The sequence below is a fragment of the Plecotus auritus genome (assembly GCF_963455305.1).
Source record: "Plecotus auritus genome assembly, chromosome: 5".
NCBI lineage: Eukaryota > Metazoa > Chordata > Mammalia > Chiroptera > Vespertilionidae > Plecotus > Plecotus auritus.
Window position 1 is genome coordinate 156,260,766 of NC_137776.1, and position 21,407 is coordinate 156,282,172.

Sequence of the window (21,407 nt, forward strand, 5' to 3'; positions counted from 1 at the left end):
TAGAAAAAAGTTTCCTAATTACTACCGCACACTAGTTTTTTTTTCACTGCAATATATGCCTAATAGGAAAACAAACCCAAGTGGGGAAAGGCTCAAAGCACAGTCTGTCCTCCCCCCTGTCTGCCCACAAGGAGGCTTCATCACAAACTCTTCCACATTTGCCAGTTGTCAGCCTAGGGCTACCATCCAGCCAGAAAGTGATTTGGATAAGAGAGGGAGAGGTCCAACTTCTTAACAGGTGGAATGTGGGAGGAGGAGAGGGGTCCTGGTCAGAAGAGTTGTGCCATAAAGATGGTCCCATCCTAAGGAGATGACTATGGTCTTCATGCCCCAAACCTCAGCTACCTCTGGGGGGTGGCACTCTAGATAGGATGGAGATGTGCCTGAGAGAGTCTTTGGCACTAATCACTATAAAGTAGCTAGGGGTGGGGGCTGGGTTTCAGTGAGCTCTGGGGACCTGGTTCAATGTACAAACTTGAGGAGATGAATGCATGCCAAAGGTCACTGCCCCAAGCTCACTGGTGTCTGGACACTTATATGTCTGAGTGTATACCTGAGGGATCTGTGGGAATGCTGTGTGTGTACATGATTGAGTGTGTGTACATGATTGTGCGTTGGTGAGTGCAGGCACATGTATGCTGCATGGGGTGCAGGTGAGCCTGTGTGTCTTCTGAGTATCTTATATTACTGTGTAAGGGGAGGGTATGTGTTGTGGCCCACGCATGTTCTCTTCAGCTCGACCTGCTCCTGTAGACAGAGCACTGAAGTGTTAGCTTCCCAGTGGATTGTTCCCTGTTTGGATGCCTCTCATAACACCTACAAGGAATCCACCTGCCCCCAGCCTGACTCCTTGAAGGAAGGTAGTAGCCAGGTCAGTTTTTCAGTTTGGGTGAGGGCGAGTCCCTACTGTTGAGCCCAATTCATAGCTTCCATTTTTGTCATCGTGGCTTCTTTGTTCATGAGCTCATTGGGCAAGCAAGAGCTGACTCGGGAGGAGGCTGACTGACAGCCACAGAGCGGTAGAAAGTGGAGAGATGTGGATTAAAGCACGATTGTCCAGAAGCAGGTTTAGGTGGTTTGGGGAGAATTGTAATGAAGTTGGAAAAGAGTGCTGCGCAGGCCCGACTGCAGGCAGGGGTGCCCTTCGTGCTGTTCATAGTCACCGCCTTGGTAACTGTGGCCTGCCCTGCAGGCTTGAGGAGGGGCTGCCAGTGTCACAGGACCATAGCAGCACAGTCGGTCTCCATACATGCTTATTGTTGGCTTCAATCTCATTTCGGGAATGGAAGGTATCACCTGGGTCTCCTGGTCCTTGGGCTCAGCTGACTGCATTTGCATAACCCAGACAGGCCTTGCCATTCCAGAAAGTGACCCTTTTTTCCTACCTAGTGCTGTCATTAGCAGGCCAGCCTTAGCCTGTGTGTGTGTGTGTGTGTGTGTGTGTGTGTGTGTGTGTGTGTGTGTGTGTTTCAGGTGGTGGAGGAGAATCACCGGAGCTCCATTTGGAAGTACTGGGGCATCCAGATTCATCTGAGCTTGCCTGGGACCTTACTCATGCTTCCTGTGGGACACAGCTCTGTGGGCCTATGAAAGCAACCCCAAAGCAAAACTTGGAGTGAATGGGGACATGCCATGTTCGTTTGAATCATTGGGGCTCTGTGTGCTCGTTTGTCTATTGTTTCCCAAAGATCATTAGCTGTTTTTTATGAGCAGCTCTCTGAGGGTCTGCACTGGGGCCTGGCCAAGATTTCTTCCTAAGAATAGCAATGGCTTATTTCATGGTACCAGTCTTGGGGCGGAGAAGCCTCCCTGCCCCCAGCAGAGGGTGCTCCAGAGCTCTGCTTTCTTGTGACAGGAGATTAGGCTATTCAGTTCTTGGCTTTCTGCCTTCTGGTTGTCATAGCCAGGATCCTAGGAAACCTATCTCCCCCATAGTTGGTTCATTTCCCTTCATCCCTCTTAGATACATTGCCACTGCTCTCTCAGTGCTGCTCTGTGAGCTTCTGGTTCCTGGGCAGTGCTCAGCTTGCAAGGTGGCAGATCTTCCTTGCTGACAGTAGAGACTGATCAAGTGGTCTGAACTGGACAGACTAGTCCTTGGGTGTAACCATGGCCTCCACTTCTCTGCAGGGTGACTCTGGAAGTTGCTGCAGCTCAGTGGGGCCAACCTTAACCAGGGTGCCTCCTTCAGCCGCCTCCTTTCCCTAGATGCCTTTCTCTGTTATTGCAAATACCTCATTTTTGGAGTTAAATCTCCCATTTCCAGAGAGGGAGATTGTCAGACTAGGTAAGCCCTGTGGGTATTTCCTATTTGGCTGAAAACTGCTTCAGGCGCCCCTCCCCCGGCCCCTTCCTGAAGCTGTAATTTCCTAACCTTCTCACCTGTCTTAGAGGCATCTTCTGGCCTTCTCTGGGACTAGACTTGTCTCCAGGCTGTCAGATTCCCCAGAACTTTGCCTGCCATTTGGGACTCTGCTATCCAGCTGAGCTACTGGGTTATTTTCACTATTATAGCAGTCCTAACTGCTGACACCAGACTTTCCTATTCACCTTGGCTTTGCTCCTAACAGCCATGATCAGGTATCTTAGCATTTCATTTAGAGATGACCCTCCCACCTCCTCCTGCCCTGCATATGAATATTCCCAAGAGGTTTAAGATTCCACTAAGTCACCAGTTGACTGCCTCCCTGGGGCTCCCTCTGGGAAGCCCCTCTGGCTGCTTATTCTGAGCCCTAGAGGGCCTGGTAACTCCCTTTCCTCCTCTCCCAGGGGCTTTTGTGGTGGCCTGACAGCTCCTGTCCTTGCCTCTGCCACCCAAGCAGGCCCCTCGCAGACTCACCACACTTCCCCCTTCCCCCTCCTGCCCTGAGCGGGTACACAGACAGCTCTTGTGAAGCTTCTGAGGATTTTTACTGCTCCTGACCACAGGGGAACTGAAGGGAGAAGAAAATAAACAAGGAAGTTACACAGTTTCATGCTGACTCCCAAGCCCCACAGGTGGAGTTCTAGCCAGCTCAGTGGCCTAAGAGCCGTGCCAACACACACACTTGCATGCTCACTGTCCACACCTCTGTTTTGTTAGGCTTGGTAACAGCAGAACAATGACTCCTAAGTGAGGGGAGCTGTGGGGTCATATAGAGGGCCCTGGTTTGGGATTTATACAGATCTAGGTTTAAGCCTCAGTTCCCTTATCTATAAAAACAGGTCACTTTTTCAAGGTCATTGTAAAGATTAAAGCAGATGGTGGTTAGGGCAGCATGAGACCCAGTTCCTGTCTCAGAGAAGAACATGTGTTGAGTTGGTGCTATTGGTGAGGAAGACTGGTGTGCCTGCTGCTTAATGGAAATGCCCTCTATCCTACCTGCCCCTTTCTTTTTCGCCTGCTCCCCAGGAGGCCTCTTCCTGACCGATTACTCCACCTGCTCACCCCGCAAGCTGAGTCCTTTCCGCTCCTTTGCCAGCACCGAACTCTTCCACTTCCATGTTCCTGAGGACACATTCCTGGCTGTTTGGAACCTCATCATCTTCAAGGAGCAGGGGGGATCCTTTGGGGACCATTGTCCAGACCAAAGTGTGACTGTGTGAGTGTCTGAGTTAACCTCCTGACCCTCACTTCTAACCCCATACCGATTTCCAAACTAAAGTGTTACTTTATGAGTATCTAAACTGACCTCTTGGACCCTGACTCCTGACCCCTGACCCTTGTTGAGGTTGCAGTATGACTGAGTGAGGTCCAAGACCTCTGTTTCATGATTACTTCGAGACCAAAGTGTGACTGTGTGAGTGCCTGAGCTGACCTTTTACCCCTTCTGTGCCAACCCCTGACCTGGATCGACTTTGTTGTATGTGTCACTATAGGGAATCTACTTATTTGCTGGTGATGAGTGACTGTTCTCCTTTCTTTTCCCCATTTCTCATCTCCCACCTCATTGCCTGCTTTCCTCCTCTCCTCATTCTGGTCCCCAGGTATTTCCGGTCCGGGGCACCCCCTGTCATCAATCCCCTGCACACACACTTCCCAGGGGACACGGCTGTGCCTGGGGTTTTCTCACTGACCCTCAGCTGGACACTGCCCAACCGCACGTCAGGCATCTTTAACGTCAGCAGCCCCTTACCTGGGGACTGGTTCTTGGCTGCCCACCTTCCCCAGGCCCACGGCCACATCTCTGTCAAGGTGGGTTGATGTTGTCTAGGGCAGCAGGGGCCAGAGCTGCTTCTCCATCTCTGCTGAATTCCCCTCCTGGTTACCTGGGACACCAGCCTTTTACCAGGATGGGAAACTGCATGAGGGTGGCTGGGATGCACCCTAGTTAGAGGCCAGCAGGTCACTTGGTGGGCCAAGATTTGTATGAGGCAGTTTGGGAACCTTAGGAGGACATGGTGGGTCCATGTAATCTGAAAGGAAAGTTCAGAGTCTGCAGTCAGCCAGAGGCCCCGGCTCTGCAGAGTAGTGTCCATTCCTATTGGAAGGTGCAAGGGTTAATCGAGGTGATCAGAAGACAGCTGGGGACAAGTCAAATGCTGCTGCACAAACCCAAGATAGCCCTGCCGACTCTTGTAGGCTACAGCCCAGCCAGTCCATCTGGGAGAATGCGTTCCTCTCCTATCATGATTTCAGCTCCCTACACCCTCTGGAAGACCATACAAGAACACTCTGGGGCAGGGAGGACCTTCCTGTTAAAAGGAGGCTTTGGGCAGCTGGTGTCCATCCAGACTGTTGCCTCCCTTTCCTCCTAATATCTGTACTGATTTCATAGAGCAGAGGTGGTTAACATCTGAAGTGTATGTTTAAAGGTCAGAATGCTTTTCCCAGCCGTTTTGGAGTGGAAGGAAATGCCACAGAGTTTTCCTGCTGCTCCCGGGTGTTGGGCAGACTTCCTCCTTGTAGTGATAGGATCTATAATTTTCTTACTCCTGTTGGAGGGTGTGATAAGCTGGTCATTGTCAAGAGTGGGATGGCCAAGTGTGTGTGGGCCAGTGGTAAGGACTAAGCATGAGCAGAGAGAGGATTTAAAGAACAGGATGCTAAAGAACATGAAAGCTATCAGGGTTTGGCCATTGAGAATTGAGAGGGACATAATTCCCAATCAGGTGAAGATTTGATCTGGAGATACCTCTCCAGGCTGAGATCCTTGACGGAAGGAGCTCTGTAGCTATGACAGACTCACCTTTCTTCCTCCTACTGTAGCTGAATGAACTGAGAATCCCACAGGGACATGTGTACTGGCACTGCTGTTTTCAGAATGGGAACTAGGGCTGACGGAATGTCTGGAGGCCTCAGTGATAGGCTGTTTTTCCTAAGAGAGATGTACAAGAGAACTTCCTGTCAAGGTCTGGGAGCCCTCTGGATGAGAGCATGTTGGGCGCTCACCTGGAAATGGCTCTGGGTTCTAGGTAGGTCTTGACTCCTATCAGAACAAAGGGTTATTCTATTTGGAGGACTGTCTTAGGTCTTTGGTCAAATTCCAAAGAGCCAGTTCCTAATCCTAACTCTGGTCCTGGACTCTCTTTGTGAGGACTGGCAGGGAAAATCTTTCTGAAGCTCTGCTCTAGTTATCCAAAAACTTTTCTGGGTGGTCAGGAGGAAATAGGGACCTAGGCCTGGGTTGATATTATGGGAGCTGAAGCCTAGTTAGGAGAGGTCAGAACCAGGTTTGGTTGACATACCCATTTGCAACTAGTTATAGCAAGTGGGGTGTGGGGGACTTGCTACTGCGAGCTGGAGCCCTAGCCAGCAGAACTCCCTGGAGTGTGGTGAGATTAGAGAGAGGAGGGCACAGTTACACCTTGCCCATGAATGGCAGCAGACCTGGACACCATGAGAGATGTAGCTCTTCAGTTAGGCCTGTTCTAGAGGCTCAAGGGGTGGGGATGAGGAAGAAAGGGTCATCTTTGTAGTCCCTCTGAGAATTTGACTACCTTTAGGAATCTTAAATGGGCTTCTAAGGATTCTTTTTTTTTTTTTTTTTTTTTTTTTTTAAATATACTTCATTGATTTTTTTACAGAGAGGAAGGGAGAGGGATAGAGTTAGAAACATCGGTCAGCTGCCTCCTGCACACCTCCTACTGGGGATGTGCCTGCAACCAAGGTACATGCCCGTGACTGGAATCGAACCTGGAACCTTTCAGTCCATAGGCCGACGCTCTATCCACTGAGCCAAACCAGTTAGGGTGCTTCTAAGGATTCTTTAAGATTCTAGCCTGTTGGTGTATTATCCAGAACATTTCTCCAGGGCTCCATCTTCTCAAGTTGCTTTTTCCTTATTCCAGGTCTTGACTTCCTATGAGGCTTGGCCAATACAGGAAGTAATGTGGGTTCAGGGATATCCTTGGGTGGGGACTGAAAAGTCCTAGCAATAAGAAGGCAGGACTGTTTCGAGGGCCCTCGTTAGCTTTGGGGTAAGCTCAGACCTTCCTTTAGACCTTAGTCCTTGAGTACCTACTTTGTCCCAGGCCTTGGGTCAAGTGCTGGGGACACAGAAAAATAAGACGTATGGTAGTGAGATATAAGAGGTGTTTTGAGAGGACAAAGGAGAGATGGCTAACTCAGCTTGTAGAGGTGGTCTTAGGAAACTGTTAGAAGATGAGGCCTGAAATTGAGAAGGCAAGGAAAGGCATTGCAGGATGGGTGTAGCATGGGCTAAAGCTTGAGAACTGTAGTGGTTCAGTGTGGGGCGGTTGTTGGGATGGGTAAAGGAGTGGGAGGGGTGAGCAGAGGCCAGATCATGTAGGATCTAGAAGTTTGAACTTTACCCCGAGAGTGATAGAAAACCTTAGGAGGTTGTTAAAGGGAAGTGACTTATCTGGTCCAGGTCACTGTCCTGAGCTCTGGTCCCACACTTCTGCTAGCCAATGTATCTGTGTTATTCACCACTGTATTCCCAGCACCCAGCACAGAGCCTGGCACATAGTGGGGTGTGGCAAATTTTTGTTGCCCTTCTGCCATCTTCTCAAACTCATATTGTCCAAAACTGATCTCACTTCTCCTTTCCTCTCCTCTTTCTATCAAGCTCTTCCATCTTGACTCATGCCCTCCATCTCCTTGTCTTTCCTGTCTCGGAACATGTGTTCATCCTGTGATGTCCAGCTGCCAGTCTGCCCTAAGGGGCTGGCCTTTGAACTGTGGGTAACATCTGGCACCCAAATGGCTCATTAGGGGAAAGTTCTCCAAAATATCTGGGGCACAGTTCTCCTTGAATGCTTCCTCTCCCCAGTCTAAGATTTGAAAGTAAATGACAGCAGGTAAAATAATGAAAACCACGATAAGGAAACCAGATAAGCAGATTGTACTGAAGAAAGGATTTGGTTGAATCCATCAACTAGGATGAAACATGGCTCAGTATCTCAACTGAAGAGGTTAAAATCTGCTAACAGCACTCATTCTGCTCTTCCTCCTCCTCAACTATTTTGTTTGTGTTTTGAATAGGTAATAAATGCACCTGGTACAACATTCGAAAGGTACAAAAGGCAGTGAAAAGTAAGTCTTCCTCTTCCCTTGTCTCCCTTACAGTTCCCTCTTCCCCTCTCCAGAGTTAACTAGTAACTAGCTGTTAATAAGTTCCTTATATCACTCTTCCCTTCTTGAAGGACTCTTCTCTTGGCCTTCACAGAACTCTCCTGGTTTTCCTCCTGCCCACTGCCCACTCCTTCTCTGCCTCCTTTTCCTGGTGTCTTCTCTACTTGATCAAACATATTGTGGGCTTCAATGCTTGGTTCTGGGACAAGTCCTTTCTTATTTATCTATTCTCTTGTTAGGTATCTCCAGCACAATAGTTTTAAGTATCACCTATAAGTTAATGCCTTCCAAGTGTACTCAGTGAGTCCTAATTTCTTTGAATCTCAGACTTTATACCCAACCTGCTTACTTGACATCTTCGATTAGAAATCTAAGAAATGTCTCAAACATAGCCTGTACACATTAAAACAAAGCCAAAAGCAAAAATCTCTTCAGTTCCCATTTCACTTCTCCCAGTCCAAGTCTTTTCTTTCTTTAGTCTTCTCAGTAAATGGCACTGCCATTCACTGATTGCTCAAGCTCCACATTTAGATGTCATACTTGATTCTTCTCCCCGCCTCACTTCTCTACAATCAATTCCTAAAGATAAGTCTCATTGACTCTACTTCTAAAAGCATGTCCTTTATGCATCTACTTCTATTTCCACTCTTAGCACACCTGCCCCCAGCTTTCTCCTGGGCCACCCCAGTAACCTTTTAAGTGGTTTCCCTGCTTCCACTCTTGCCTCCTGTAGTCTGTCCAGCACTCATTTATGTACATGTTGACTACTGCTGACCGACGGTGGGTCAGGGACTGACATGTACTGGGTACTGGGATATTCTCACAAAGAAGGCTAAGTGGTTTTGGGGCACCTTCTGTCTGCAAGCCTCATCCAGAGCCTGGGACTGGCCACCCTGCTTAGGCCTTTCTAAAGAAACCCGGCCCAGCCTACTAGGACAGTGTAGGAATCAATCTAGGGTGTTCTGTTCCAGCTTCTTTCCCACACCACTTCTCACTTTTGGCCCTCTTGGTTTCCCAAGTTTCCAGGCTTTGACCCTGTTCCTTCCATGACCGCTGATGTTGACTCAGTTTGGACTCTCACTTGGCTTTTGCCTTGGCTGTTCTTGAGGACTTTCATTCTGGTGTCCTTTCATTAGCCCCATCACAGGGTGAAGGTCGCTGAATCTCTGCACCTTCCCCGGTCTCCACTGAATGCTCCTCTTACAATAAGGAGGGGTATTGGATGTGCACCTTATACAGTGTAAGGCAGGAGCACACCTTAACCATTGAGGTATGTCCACTGATCCTTCAGTTAAGCCACTAGCAAGCAATATATGGAGCAGTTTTTCTTCCCCCAAACTGTCCAACAAGGAGATGGGCCACCTCCCAAGCATGGGCGCCCGCCCTTGGGGATCATTCACCACAAGATTGCTGTGGGTGATTCCTGTCATGGGAAGTGGGGTTGATGAAATCACTTGTGCTTGTAGTTCTGGTCCTTAAGGTTTGATACCAAAGATGAGGGACATTTGCTTTGGATATCAGATTGTGGTCCCTGAGAAATGAGAGGTTTAGGAGCTCTCCGAAGGCACACTCCTTTTTTTTTTTTTTTTTTTTTTTGGTATACTCTTTTTGATCTCCATTCTTTAACTCAGCAGATATTTTTTTTAGCATCTAGTTTTTGCCAGGTGGTGTGTGAGGCATTGGGGATGCAGCGATGCAAAAATCACAGGAAAATTCCAGGCAGATGGTAATGGGATTTTCTGACCTTGCATCCTTCAAGGCCTCCTTCCAGCTTTGCTGGAACTCTGTGCCTTGGCTGGCTTATCCCATGGTGTGGAATTCAGTGGCATGTAAGAGCCTGGAGCTTTTGTTCCAGAACAAGGTTTAGAGCTATGTCTTGGTCAGAATAAACATGTACGTGAACAGTGGCCTCTAGTTTATTGGGTTGCACAAGGTCCTCTAATCTCAGAAGATCAGAGAACCCTATTCAGGAGGCCCCTCCTCCCCTGAACTGCTCCACTTTCAGGGCTTAGATAGTTGCAAATGCTGCAGAGAAGGAACTGCAGTAAATGGGACCGTGTTCGCTAAAGAGTGCTGAAGCTGTGTGGGGTAGGGGTGGTGTCAGCTGAGGAGAGAAGGGCTGGGGGTCTGATCCAGAAGAGCAGGGAGATGTGGCTGTTCTCTAGCCTGAGCAGAAGGAGCAGAAGCACCTGTGGGCCCCTTGAGACAGAGCAGTGGGAGGGGAGACAGAAGGCAGGCTTTGGCTTCATGAACGTCAGAGCTGCCCTCAGCTGTGTTGATTCATTTCTTCACTGATTCTAGCAAACTCATCGGTGAGGTGTACACTTTCTGTTAGGCTCTGTGTCTGGGGAAACAAAAATACGATCAGGTTTCTATTCTCAAGTTGCCTGGAGCTAAGGAGTGGCCCTTCCCTGGGGGTATTAAAGCAGAGCATGGACAAGTACTTGGAAAGGGCAGGTGGGGAATAAAGGAAATTAAAGATTCACATTGTGGGGGAGGGAGGAGGTTTGGATTGGAGGCCTTTATGGAGCTTTACAATGCCCAAAGAGAGCCAGTGTTGTAAGTTCCTGAGGGTTTGGTAGGGGGTTGGGGTGATTTGAAATTGCCTTGAGGGGCTGTTCAGGAATGCTCAGGAGGAGGGGTTAGATTGCAGGAGGAACAGGCTGGGCCTGATTGTCAGAAGGGCCTGGTTTTGAATGCCAAACTTCAGCCAAGGCTGAGGATCACAGCAGATCCTGCAGATCTAGGAAGGACAGAGCTAATCCAGCAGGAAGGACCCAGAATTTAGAGAGACCTCAGTCACTGCCCTGGGAGCAGGAGGCCAGAGGAGGTGTTCCCCACATCGGCCATTTCTGTTCACTTTGCTTTAGCAGCACCCTTGCTATCTCTCCTCCTACCACCCCTGCTTTTGTCTTAGGGTCTCCAGGATGAGTGTCAGTACCTCCTTCAGCCGCAGCTGATTGTCCGGCGTTTACTGGATGTTGCTGTGCTGGTGCCTGGCCGTCCCTCAGAGCAAATCCTCTCCCCCCACAATCGCTCAGCCCTATACAAGTAAGTTGAATCCCCCCCTAAACCTGGCCCTTTCCTTCTTCCTTCCCTGACCTCAAACAGGGAACACGCTTCTCTTGGCCTCTAAGTCTATCTGCTTGTTCCTGCTGTCCCTCGGGCCACCCTGGACCACTGGGCCTCCCAGAGCCCCCAGGGTGGGTTGGACTCCTGCCTCCCTCTCTCCCAGCACAGAGAGGAGGACCTGAAAAGGCCTCCCATTCTCGTGTCCCTAGCTCCTCCTTGCCCCCTTCTTCCTAGTGTTTCCCTCATTCTGGTGTCCTTCCCACCTTTCCATACCCTATGTTTTCTTACCCCCAAACTCTCCTCTGCCCAGGGTCTTTGTGCCCAGCTTCACTTACAGGGTTTCAGCACAGTTGGTGTGTGTGGGGGGCCGAGGGGCATCCGCCTGCCCCCTGACACTTCGCCTACGTCCCAAGGCCCCACCCCTGCACAACTCAAGCTCTGTGGCATGTGGAGGTGCCTCGGTATGCCAGCTGGAGCTAGCACTGCCCCCTTGGGGGCGCTGGGTCTACGTGCGTGTGGAGACACCATCCCGGGGCTCTGGCAGGACCATCCGCTTCCAGCTGTGTGTGCGGTTGCAAGGTCAGAAGCCCACATCTGCCCCAGCCACCCAGCTTGTGTTGACATCTGTGATTGGGAAGAGGCAGGCATGGTGGCTGTGTCCATTGCCCCTCTGCCATGTCCCTACACTCTCCCTGATCCCACCCAGGCTCCTTCACACTCCCTGAAGCCCTTCCACTTGGAGCTTGAAGTCATTGGAAAGCCTTCAGATAATTTTCCCACCACTTGGGGCTCACTAAGGGACCTGATTGTTCTCCTTAATTTAATCTCTCGTTCAGTTTCCTGGGTTGGCAAGGACAGCTAGGACCTCTGGGACACTGGCCTTGCAAAAGCCCATGCAAGTCAGTGAGAGGGCAGCCATCAGTGTCCTTTGGGAGGAAGAGCTGACCTTGATTCCCTCCAACATGACATTCTATTAGCTGTGACCACTAGGAAATCCCTGGGCCCTTTACTGTGACCCTGGATGCCGCATACTCCCAAGGGACATTTGATTCTAGTTCTCACCCCTCCCACCCTTGTTAAATCCTGTCTGGCTCAGATCTGGTTTGTGGTGGGGCTGAAGGGCTGTGAGGGTGGCAGGCCTCAGCTCTGATTTCCTTTGCCCCACAGAGTGCCCAAAGCCCAGCCTGACTCGTGCCCTGGCCCCTGGAGCTGCCATGAACATGCCTCAGTCACTGGGCAACCAACCACTGCCCCTAGAGCCACCATCCCTTGGTGCCCCTGTGGAAGAGCCTGGGGCCACATCTCCACCTGAGCACTGCTGGCCAGTGCGCCCGACTCTGCGCAATGAGCTGGACACCTTCTCTGTCCACTTCTACATCTTCTTTGGCCCCAGCGTGGCCCTCCCCCCTGAGCGCCCTGCTGTGTTTGGCCTGAGGCTGCTGCCGGTGCTGGACAGTGGAGGTGTCCTTAGCCTGGAGCTCCATCTCAATGCGGTACTTTGTGGAGAGGGGGAGGCTGCCCCTATGGGGGAACTTGAAAAAGAAGGTGACAAGTGTGGAAGACTATGCAGGTTGCTTTTACCCAACTTTAAGATTAGAGACTGTATCAGCCCAATTCTGGTCAACAAACATGCCCTGGGTATTGACTCTACTGCAAATGGGCTGGGTCAACCAGGGCAATTCAGAATGGTCCAGATTTCCTCAGTTGTAGCTGAACTGCCCACTTACTAAGGGCCTCTCTCTACGGCGAGTGTTCACTTTTCTTGCATATCTCCTGTGATGGGGAGTTCACCTACAGAGGCCATGTTTAGACAGCTCCAGTTGCTAATGGCAGTCTTGACATTCCATGCAAACCTTCCTCTGTGGATTTTTATGATCTGATCTTTGTTTTGCCCCAGAAGCTATATTTCAGTGAATCTATCCCAGTCTTTAAAAAAAAAAAAAAGAAAAAGTTAATAGACTTGATTATTTCAGAGCGTGTTATAGAAAAATTGAGTGGAAAGTACAGAGAGTTTCCATGTCCCTTCTCTTACCCCACACAATCTCCCCAATTATTCACATCTTGTATTAGTGTGGTGCATTTGTTATATCCCTGTCCTATTTTAGCAGCCCTTCAGATGCCCCTCAACCTTCTCAAAGCTGAAAAATATCAGCATCTTAGACCTCCTCCCATCCTCTGCTGTCTCCTTTGGTCAAACCTCTGGTCAACATGTCTCTGAAATAAATGGTCTGAGGTGGTCTGACCACACTGACCACCTGGGTTTGGGGTGAATAAAGATCTCTGAGTCTTTTTCCTTTCCTTCCTTTTTATTTTCTTCAAAAACAATTTTATTCATTTACTTTTTAATTATAGAAATAATAGGATCACATGTAAAAGCTTTGGAAAATAGAGGAAGACATCCTCATAAAACAACTGCTTAGTCTTTTGGTGTGTATCTTCCCAGTCCTTTTCCATATTAACTTCTTATTTATCTAATTGTAACCAAGGGGCATACATATTTTGTGCCCTGAGCCTGGTTCATGTGACCTACTGCCAATTACCAGCTCATATTTTTGCAGTGAACTTTTTAACCCCAATGGAAGAATTTATGTTCATCTTTGAGGCATTGCCTAATGATACTGGTTTGGGTCTTGGGCTTTCTCCACTATGGTAATTCACACACTTGAAAAGCCAGCCTTCTGTATCTCTTAGTCATTATTTTCAGCATTGGATAAGACTGGGCTGAGGGCAGAGTCCTGTTTCAGGCCATTAGCAGCTCTCTTAGGTTAGCATTGATCCCTCAGCCAGGGATCCTTTTAATTCTACTATTCGGCAGCTGTGGGGCAGGGACCCCTCAGCCAGGGATCCTTTTAATTCTACTATTCGGCAGCTCTGGGGCAGGGACCATTTTCCTATGAACCGACCTGAGATCTGGTCTGTGGCTTGATGTGGTCTTTTATGGTACATAGGTCAGAACTTTCAGGTGCTCCTGCTGGTCAGGACAGAGCTGATTCTTCAACTTGAAGATGCTCCTTATTTTTATACTCAAATTCTGTTTGACTCTGTTCTGGCTAAACACTGTATGTTTATTTGTTATTGCCATACCTTTGGGCAATGACAGTGAAGTCTTGATTTGACCTAGACCAGCTGCTCCCATACTTGTTCTTCCTCAGTATCCTGAGAGTAGAGGCCCAGCCCCGGGCAGCCCCTTACCCTGTCCCTCTCTGCATTCTTGTCCATTCACTCTAATGGGCCTCTGATTAACCTTTATCTGATGGACTTACAAATCTGATTACTCATCATGTTTCCTTCTTTGCTTTGGTTGCTTGGAAGTCAGCATCAAATATATGGCCCACATTTAGGAGCAAATTTTATTGTTCTATCCTGAGTTTTCAATTTCCCTCATGCATTGATTTTATCCTGCCATATGTATTTAATAAGCTGCCTCAAATCCTTCTGGAGGTGAGCTTATGGCAACCTGCTACCTTTATTCCTTTAGACAATCCTTTACATTTACTCCTATGGATATCCGGTTTCTTTTAATCCCAGCCAGGCTGCTACATTTAATCCCTCAGGCATTCTATTACCACCCGTGAGTACCTGATCATTTCACCTGAGGAAGAGTACATTTCTTTACATGCCTCCTGCCTCAGACTCCGGTGAAGAGGTGAAGATGATTGAAAACCTTACAGTTGCCTTTGTTCACAACTACTTTCTACGTCCAGCGACAGCACCTCTTCCCTTCCCCGAGACAAGCTAGATAAGATTGAAAAAAGGGGGTATTCTCTTTAGCCTGAACAGTCTAAAAATTCTACCCAAAGGATTCAGAATTGGGCCTTGTCTTTTCATCAGTCTTTGAAGCATCTCTGATGTGGGAGATTTGGTGTGTTCCAAGGTTTTGTGTTCTAAAAAGGGAGGAGAGATTGGCTTTGATGTTGAGAGCACCTGCAGGAATGTGAGGTCTAGCGAGGGCCTGGAGGAGTTTATGGGGAGGGGTTAACAGGTGTAGGAGTCTGGGGTGATGGTGGTGGTAGGACCTGGTGGGTGGGACAGCTTCATCCTCACACCGCCCTCCCCAGAGCTCCCTGCGCCAGGAAAATGTGACCGTGTTTGGATGCCTGACTCACGAGGTGCCCTTGAGTCTGGGGGATGCAGCAGTGACTTGTTCCAAAGGTGAGGATGAGGAATGGGGGAAGGAGAGAAGGCTGGTAGTCCCGAGGGGGGGGGGCGGGTATGGGGAGGGGGGGATGGCACGGAGGAAGGATGGGCTAGCCGGGTCTTGGGGAAGTGGGCAGGCGCAGGTGAGTGAGGATTCTTTACGTCGTGACCCCACGTTGACCTTTCTCTCCTGACCCCTGACCCCTCTCCCCCCTCCCAGAGTCCCTTGCTGGCTTTCTCCTCTCAGTCAGCGCCACATCCAGAGTGGCCAGGCTGCGAATCCCGTTCCCACAGACCGGGACGTGGTTCCTGACCCTCCGCTCCCTGTGTGGCGCGGGGCCTCGGTGAGTGGCTCGCGGTGGGACAGGGCGGGGCGGGAGGTGGCGCCGAGCCCCCGTGACCCCCAGTGTGTGCACAGGTTTGTGCGGTGCCGGAACACCACTGCTGAGGTGCGGCTGCGCACCTTCCTGTCCCCGTGTGTGGACGACTGCGGGCCCTACGGCCAGTGCAAGCTGCTGCGCACGCACAACTACCTGTACGCGGCTTGCGAGTGCAAGGCCGGTGAGATCTCGGGGCTGGCCGGGGAGCCTGCGACAGGAGGGGGCGGCAACCCGAACGGAGGCTGGGTTTGGAGGGAACGGGAGGGTGGTGCTAGGGTAAGACCACCCTCCCCTGGCAGTGGCGCAGGGCTTAGCTAGAAGGGTCTGCTGAACTCACGACTGCCTCCTGTACCCACCCTGTGCCTTCCCGCCGCAGGGTGGCGGGGCTGGGGCTGCACCGACAGTGCGGATGCGCTCACCTACGGATTCCAGCTGCTGTCCACACTACTGCTCTGCCTGAGCAACCTCATGTTTTTGCCACCCGTGGTCCTGGCCATTCGGAGCCGATATGTTCTGGAAGCTGCTGTCTACACCTTCACCATGTTCTTTTCCACGGTGTGTGATGGCGTCAGTGTCTTCACTGAGTCCTTATCCAAGTGGTGGGGGAGGGTCTACATTTTCCCCATGTTCTCCACTGGTTTGGGGATGTCTGTACCTTTATAATTGAGGATGTCTCCAATTCACTGTCTTCTATAGCAGCGCTTCCCTACCTTCTCATATCATGGCATGCATAGAATACGGTCATTTTTGTAAGGCACATTGGGATCAATGAACAAGCCTGTTTGTAACTTAAAATAACCAACTGCCAGCCACTGCAGACTTTGTGGGTCTCTAGTTGTCTCACACCCTGCCTGTTCACTCTGAGGGCACAGGGACCTTTACGTCAATACACTGGCCACGTAACTCTGTTCTGCAGTATGAGATTGTGCCTTCACCGGGAGAGGTCTGCATGGGGCAGGAGACCTGCACTTTCACCTGGGTTTCTACATGGGAAGTCATCAGTTTCATCACATCCTTTCATGATGTGAGGGCTAGCTATACAGTGTTCGTGTTGTCCATCGCACTGGGGATTTCCACAACGTGAGCACATTCTTTTTTATGGTATGAAAAGGTATCTCCCCATTTAGTAGCCATGGCATCCTTGAATTATCATGGGAACTTTAGGAAGGCAGGGGGGATCTATAACTGGGTAATTGATAGAAACGTCTGGCTATTAGAATCCTAAGAAACTTTACCGATTCAACTATGTTCTGAGGCCTCATGGGAAGTGGCAATGTCATATAAAATTCCAGCCCAAAGGAGCATATTTTGATGAAGATTAATTTAGTTTTAAACCCCTCTCCTCCCATTATAGAGTCCCCACAATATCTTCTCTGTGCCTTCTTATTCTTTCATAATCATAAAAATTCATATTACAAGCGTGCATCAGAGATATTCTAAGGGAAGGTAGAGAAGTGAGTCTCCTAATGTGACTTAACCTCCACATAGACTCCCTCCCCTCCACCAAGTTCTGCATCTAGGGATCTTTTCATTCATCTCTGGGCTCTTGGTGTCTTGTGACATACGGTGCCTGCCTATGAGCACTACAAAAAAATCTTAGATGGATTCAGACTCTCCTCATGTCTTGGCAACAAAGATATCACAATAACCAATAGGTGCATCTCTTTTGTTCAACATTATAGATTAGACATATGTCCAAATTAAAAAAATATACTGCCTGGCCGGCATGACTCAGGGGATGAGCGTTGACTTATGAACCAGGAGGTCACGGTTTGATTCCTGGTCAGGGCACATATCCAGGTTGCAGGCTCAATTTCAAGTGGGGGGCATGCAGGAGGCAGCCGATCAATGATTCTCTCTCATCATTGATGTTTCTATGTCTTTTGCTCTCTCCCTTCCTCTCTGAAATTAATAAAAATATATTTTTAAAAAGTCCTACGTATCACTTAGGAGAAAGCGGGGGAGATGTCCTGACACTGAGGGTCATGTCATACATAGGTCCCTCCTTGGACGTTCATCCACAGATAAGGAAGAGTAGCCTGATCCATGCCATGTAGAGAGCACATGCCGGTTTTGCCTTACTGCCCCCCTTTTTAGACCTGCTCTGACAGTGCCTCATTCTATTTTTATATTAGACACTGTTTCTCTTCTTTTATTACCAGATACTCTTATACTGTTGCTCACCAAATCCTCCAGCAACAGCTGTTCCACCAGCCCACTCTTGGCTGCATGCTGATCTAATGTGATTCACAATTAGTAAGAGTACCTAAGTGTAGCAGGAGCCTGGAGCATGAGGGGGAGAGCGCATGTGTTCTGCATTTTGCACAAGCACCCTGGGCATTGTCTCCAGAGTGTTCCGTTCCGGATGACTCCTCATTTCCTGGATATAATGGCAAATCAAACACGGGAGCCTAAAGTGCCTGGCATCACATACAGAGCTTCTACTTTCTGAAATAAGGCAATACCAAAAGATTAAGAAAAATATACTGGCTCTGAGGTATTGCCTGAAGTCCTGCTATAACTCCTGTTCTTTTCCACATGGGCCAAAATGTAGAGCTACTAGTCTTCCAGTTTTCCCAGGTAGGTTCTCTGTTGTTCCTCTTCTCCCATTCTTTACTTGGTTTAGATTTATTCTGTTCCTAAGCAGTCTTCATCTAAGGACCCATTGGTCATGTTGTAGGTCAAAGTACCAGGATAGTAGATGACAGTCTTCTCTGTCTTCAAATCCAGGACAGTCTATACTTGGTAGTAGTGCAATAAATGCTTATCCAGAACATAGGAACAGACATTAGGTTTGTTCTTCAGGAGTTAAAAAAGTAAAATGTAAATAGGTAAAACATTTAAAATTTAAAATATATAAGAGTTTGGGATATAATGCTTTCCCCTCCTAAATCATTCTTCCTGACCTTGTCTCCACCTTCTTGTTCTCAACTCTAACTCATTCAAACAGGAGACTAGGTTCTCCCATTTCCATTCTTCTCAGAAGTTCAAGAGACCCTGTTACTGCCAGTGAAGGAACAACTTGTGATGTTGCTCAGCTCTCTCTTTTCTCAGCTGTGGACTGGATATCCCTGCCCTCTTCCCACGCCCAAGGCCATACCTCTGGAGGGCCTGGAGACCTGTCTCACCAAGGTCTGTAAGGCTACTGCTCTTTGAGATTCACAGCCCTTGTGACTTAGGATTGCCTTTTAATAGAATGATGAAGAAACTGGCCTTGGCTGAAAGTAGTGCCTAAAGGGTCCCTTTTGTCAATGAGCAAGACACTTCAGAAGCCACCTTTAGATGCCATAGCACTTAACCTTCGTGCCCCAGCTTCAGTTCATCCTGATGTATTTCAGTCCAACCCTGGAAACTACACCAACTTGTTTCTCCTTTCAAGAGATGCCCTCAATAGCCATGGTTTCCAGAGGACTGATTCACAGAGATCTTAAACTTTTTTGATCTAAAATCTGCTGACATGCCTTAAGCTCAGCTCCAATGGTCGCTTTTGATCAAGTTTACATAGGTCAAAACCTTTCTCTTCAATTGTAGCATCTTAGTTTTCTTAACCCTGCTTCCATCACTGTCACAACCCATTCTTCCTGATGGAGCAAGGATTATGTCAGGAGAGGAGTGAGCATGCTGCTGCGGTGTTTGTTCTCGGTCTGGAGCTGTTTTCCTCAGAGCTCTGTCCAGTATCTTTTCTTTGGGTGGGCTTATAAGGCGAATGACAGAAATCCTTAGAGGGATATGTGTTCCCATCATCTTTGTACCAAAGATATTCTTACAACCATACATGTTTTTAGTGTTTGGCATTAATAAATACTCAAATCACATAAATTTTGCAAGAAGTTTAGAGAAAAGTGACAGCAAAAGTTCCAAGACAAAGAGAACTCAGGTAACTCCTGAGAAACCTTTTCACATTAAGGCAACATAGGATGTCAGAGGCTGTGATAGCATTGTCCAGAGAGGCACAGGGATGGGGACCACAGACCAAAGGGGGCTGATGGTAGACTGTGACTCATTGAGGTGCTTGGAATAGCTTGATACAATACCACTTGTTCCCTGCACCCCTCTCTGAATATCCTTAATACCCTACTCTGCTGTGTTCCCCACAGTGTAGGAGAGCTGGACACTGTCTCATGCCCATATTGTTTCCCATGGTGTGAAGACCATGCTCTTCTCCATGGCTGTAGGGACTGCCTTTTTTCTTACTGTGTCTTCCATGGCATTGGGTAGGAGGTCATTAAGAGGGCCAGTTAGTGAGCCAATCTCAGTCTGAGCTATCAGGAGAGACTGGGACATGCTAATATGCTAGGGAGGCTCCAGGTCTGGGTTGGCCAGAGTCTAGCCCCAGAGCTTGGGTCGAGGATGAGGATTGTAGATGAGACCCGCAGCAAGCATGAGGAAATGGGAAAGGATTGGCCTCAGCTTGAAAGACCTGGACCTCCCTGGCCTGATGTTCTCCACAGCACATTCCAGAAGCGGGAAGATTAGGAAGGTGAAGTTGAAGGTCAGGGATGCCAGTTACATACAGCTTATGAGGCAGAACAGGCCTTCCTGCCCTATTTTTCTCAGGAGTGGGGAGTGGGGCATTTCCCAAATCTGACCTCTGACCTCTGCTTCTCCAGCAGCAGCACATCACCACCCTTGTGGCCTCTTTCTTCTGTTTTGTAGACCTGGACCTCTCCCCCAGTTCTCTCAACGCCTGTCATTTCTTTCTCCAGTTCTATCATGCCTGTGACCAGCCAGGCATTGTGGTTTTCTGCATCATGGACTACGATGTGCTACAGTTTTGTGATTTCCTGGGCTCCTTAATGTCCGTGTGGGTCACTGTCATTGCCATGGCTCGTTTACAGCCTGTGGTCAAGCAGGTCAGTCCAGAATGGGCCCTGGGGGACAATCATAGCTAAAGTCTACTTGAAATTCATTCCCAACCTCTCCCTGAGGACATTGCCAAATGCCTCTCTCCATCCTGGCCCAGCCCCTAGAGTCCTCTTTCTCTAGGTGCTGTATTTGCTGGGGGCTATGCTGCTGTCCATGGCTCTGCAGCTTGACAGGCATGGACTCTGGAACCTGCTTGGACCCAGTCTCTTCGCCCTGGGGATCTTGGCGACAGCCTGGGTAAGGGTGGGGAGAGCTTGGGTGGGGCATCCTAGCAGGACTTGGGTTCAGGGCCCTGGGTAGCTGGTCCCCAATTTAAGGTGGGCTAAGACCCTGTCACCATCACTGTTGTGCTCATGGTGCCCATCGTAGTCTTAGGTACCTTCCTGTCACAACCATGGCTCAGGGGAAGTCTGAGAGTGACCGGCTCTGGCTTGGGTTCCAGGGCCTCCTATTCCTGAGCCCCACTTCTCTGCCTCCCCCAGACAGTACGCAGCGTCCGCCGTCGGCACTGCTACCCACCCACATGGCGCCGCTGGCTTTTCTACCTGTGCCCTGGCAGCCTTATTGCAGGCAGTGCCATCCTACTCTATGCTTTTGTGGAGACACGAGACAACTACTTCTACATTCACAGCATTTGGCATATGCTCATCGCTGGCAGTGTGGGCTTCTTGCTGCCCCCTCGTGCCAAGACTGACCACCGGGTTCCACCTGGAGCTCGGGCCCGGGGCTGCGGTTACCAGCTGTGCATCAATGAGCAGGAAGAGCTGGGCCTTGTGGGCCCAGGAGGGGCCCCTGTCAGCAGTATCTGTACCAGCTGAGAGGGGCTTTGAGTCTGGCCCTTGGAACATGAACCCTTTCCAGGGCGCAAAGAGCCCTTCCTGGGTTTTTCCAGGCAGTGCGGAGCTTTCCCAGGGATGAGAGACAAGTTGTGTTTCTTGAGGACTTGGTGTCTTCCTTGACGTGGAACTCTTCCAGGGACCTGGCACACTTCCTGAAGATTGGAGCCATCCTGCATCCATTGAGTCTTTCGGGGCTATAGCCTGTGCAGGGCCTCAGAGCCCCTCAGGACTAGCAGTCCCTCCTAGGGCGTGGAGCCCCTCCCGGGGATATGGAGCCCTCCTGAGGACATGGATTCCTTCCTGGGGAGACAGAGCCCTCCCAGGACATGGCATCATTTCTGAGGAAGTGGACTTCATTTTGGGGAAACTGAGTCTCCAGATCTTCCAGCAGCTCAGCAACTCTGGCCTCAGGCCTCCTTCCCAGAAGCAGCGTCTGTGCTGAGCTGTGCTGGGAGGGGACATGCAGGGACAGATGGGACTGGGACTAGGGCTGATATCTTGAGTTAATGCAGGTGGAGTCTGGTGTGTCTCCAATGAAGTATTTGCTGGTTCTGTGCTGCCTTTTTTCCTGGGGCCAAATGTGTGGGGAGGGGAGGA

The 21,407-nt window shown here is 49.5% G+C and overlaps 1 protein-coding gene across 16 annotated transcripts in view; it reads left to right on the forward strand.

The window, feature by feature from the left end:
- The window catches only part of TMEM8B (transmembrane protein 8B), a 48,969-nt gene that overhangs the window by 1,679 nt on the left and 25,883 nt on the right, over positions 1 to 21,407 (forward strand). For 2 of the 16 annotated variants that reach the window (XM_080667373.1, XM_080667371.1), the window contains 12 exons: positions 3,392 to 3,581; positions 3,967 to 4,174; positions 10,434 to 10,567; positions 10,899 to 11,167; positions 11,756 to 12,081; positions 14,647 to 14,740; positions 14,946 to 15,069; positions 15,144 to 15,286; positions 15,482 to 15,660; positions 19,812 to 19,958; positions 20,069 to 20,208; positions 20,454 to 21,362. In XM_080667373.1, coding sequence (XP_080523499.1) covers positions 11,803 to 12,081; positions 14,647 to 14,740; positions 14,946 to 15,069; positions 15,144 to 15,286; positions 15,482 to 15,660; positions 19,812 to 19,958; positions 20,069 to 20,208; positions 20,454 to 20,889 — 1,542 coding nt within the window. In that variant the 5' untranslated portion in view covers positions 3,392 to 3,581; positions 3,967 to 4,174; positions 10,434 to 10,567; positions 10,899 to 11,167; positions 11,756 to 11,802 and the 3' untranslated portion in view covers positions 20,890 to 21,362. Of the gene's footprint in view, positions 1 to 3,391; positions 3,582 to 3,767; positions 3,780 to 3,966; positions 4,175 to 7,426; positions 7,478 to 10,433; positions 10,568 to 10,898; positions 11,168 to 11,755; positions 12,082 to 14,646; positions 14,741 to 14,945; positions 15,070 to 15,143; positions 15,287 to 15,481; positions 15,661 to 19,761; positions 19,959 to 20,068; positions 20,209 to 20,453; positions 21,363 to 21,407 lie in introns of those variants that run through there. The other 14 variants (XM_080667374.1, XM_080667380.1, XM_080667375.1 and 11 more) reach the window with 12 other exon arrangements.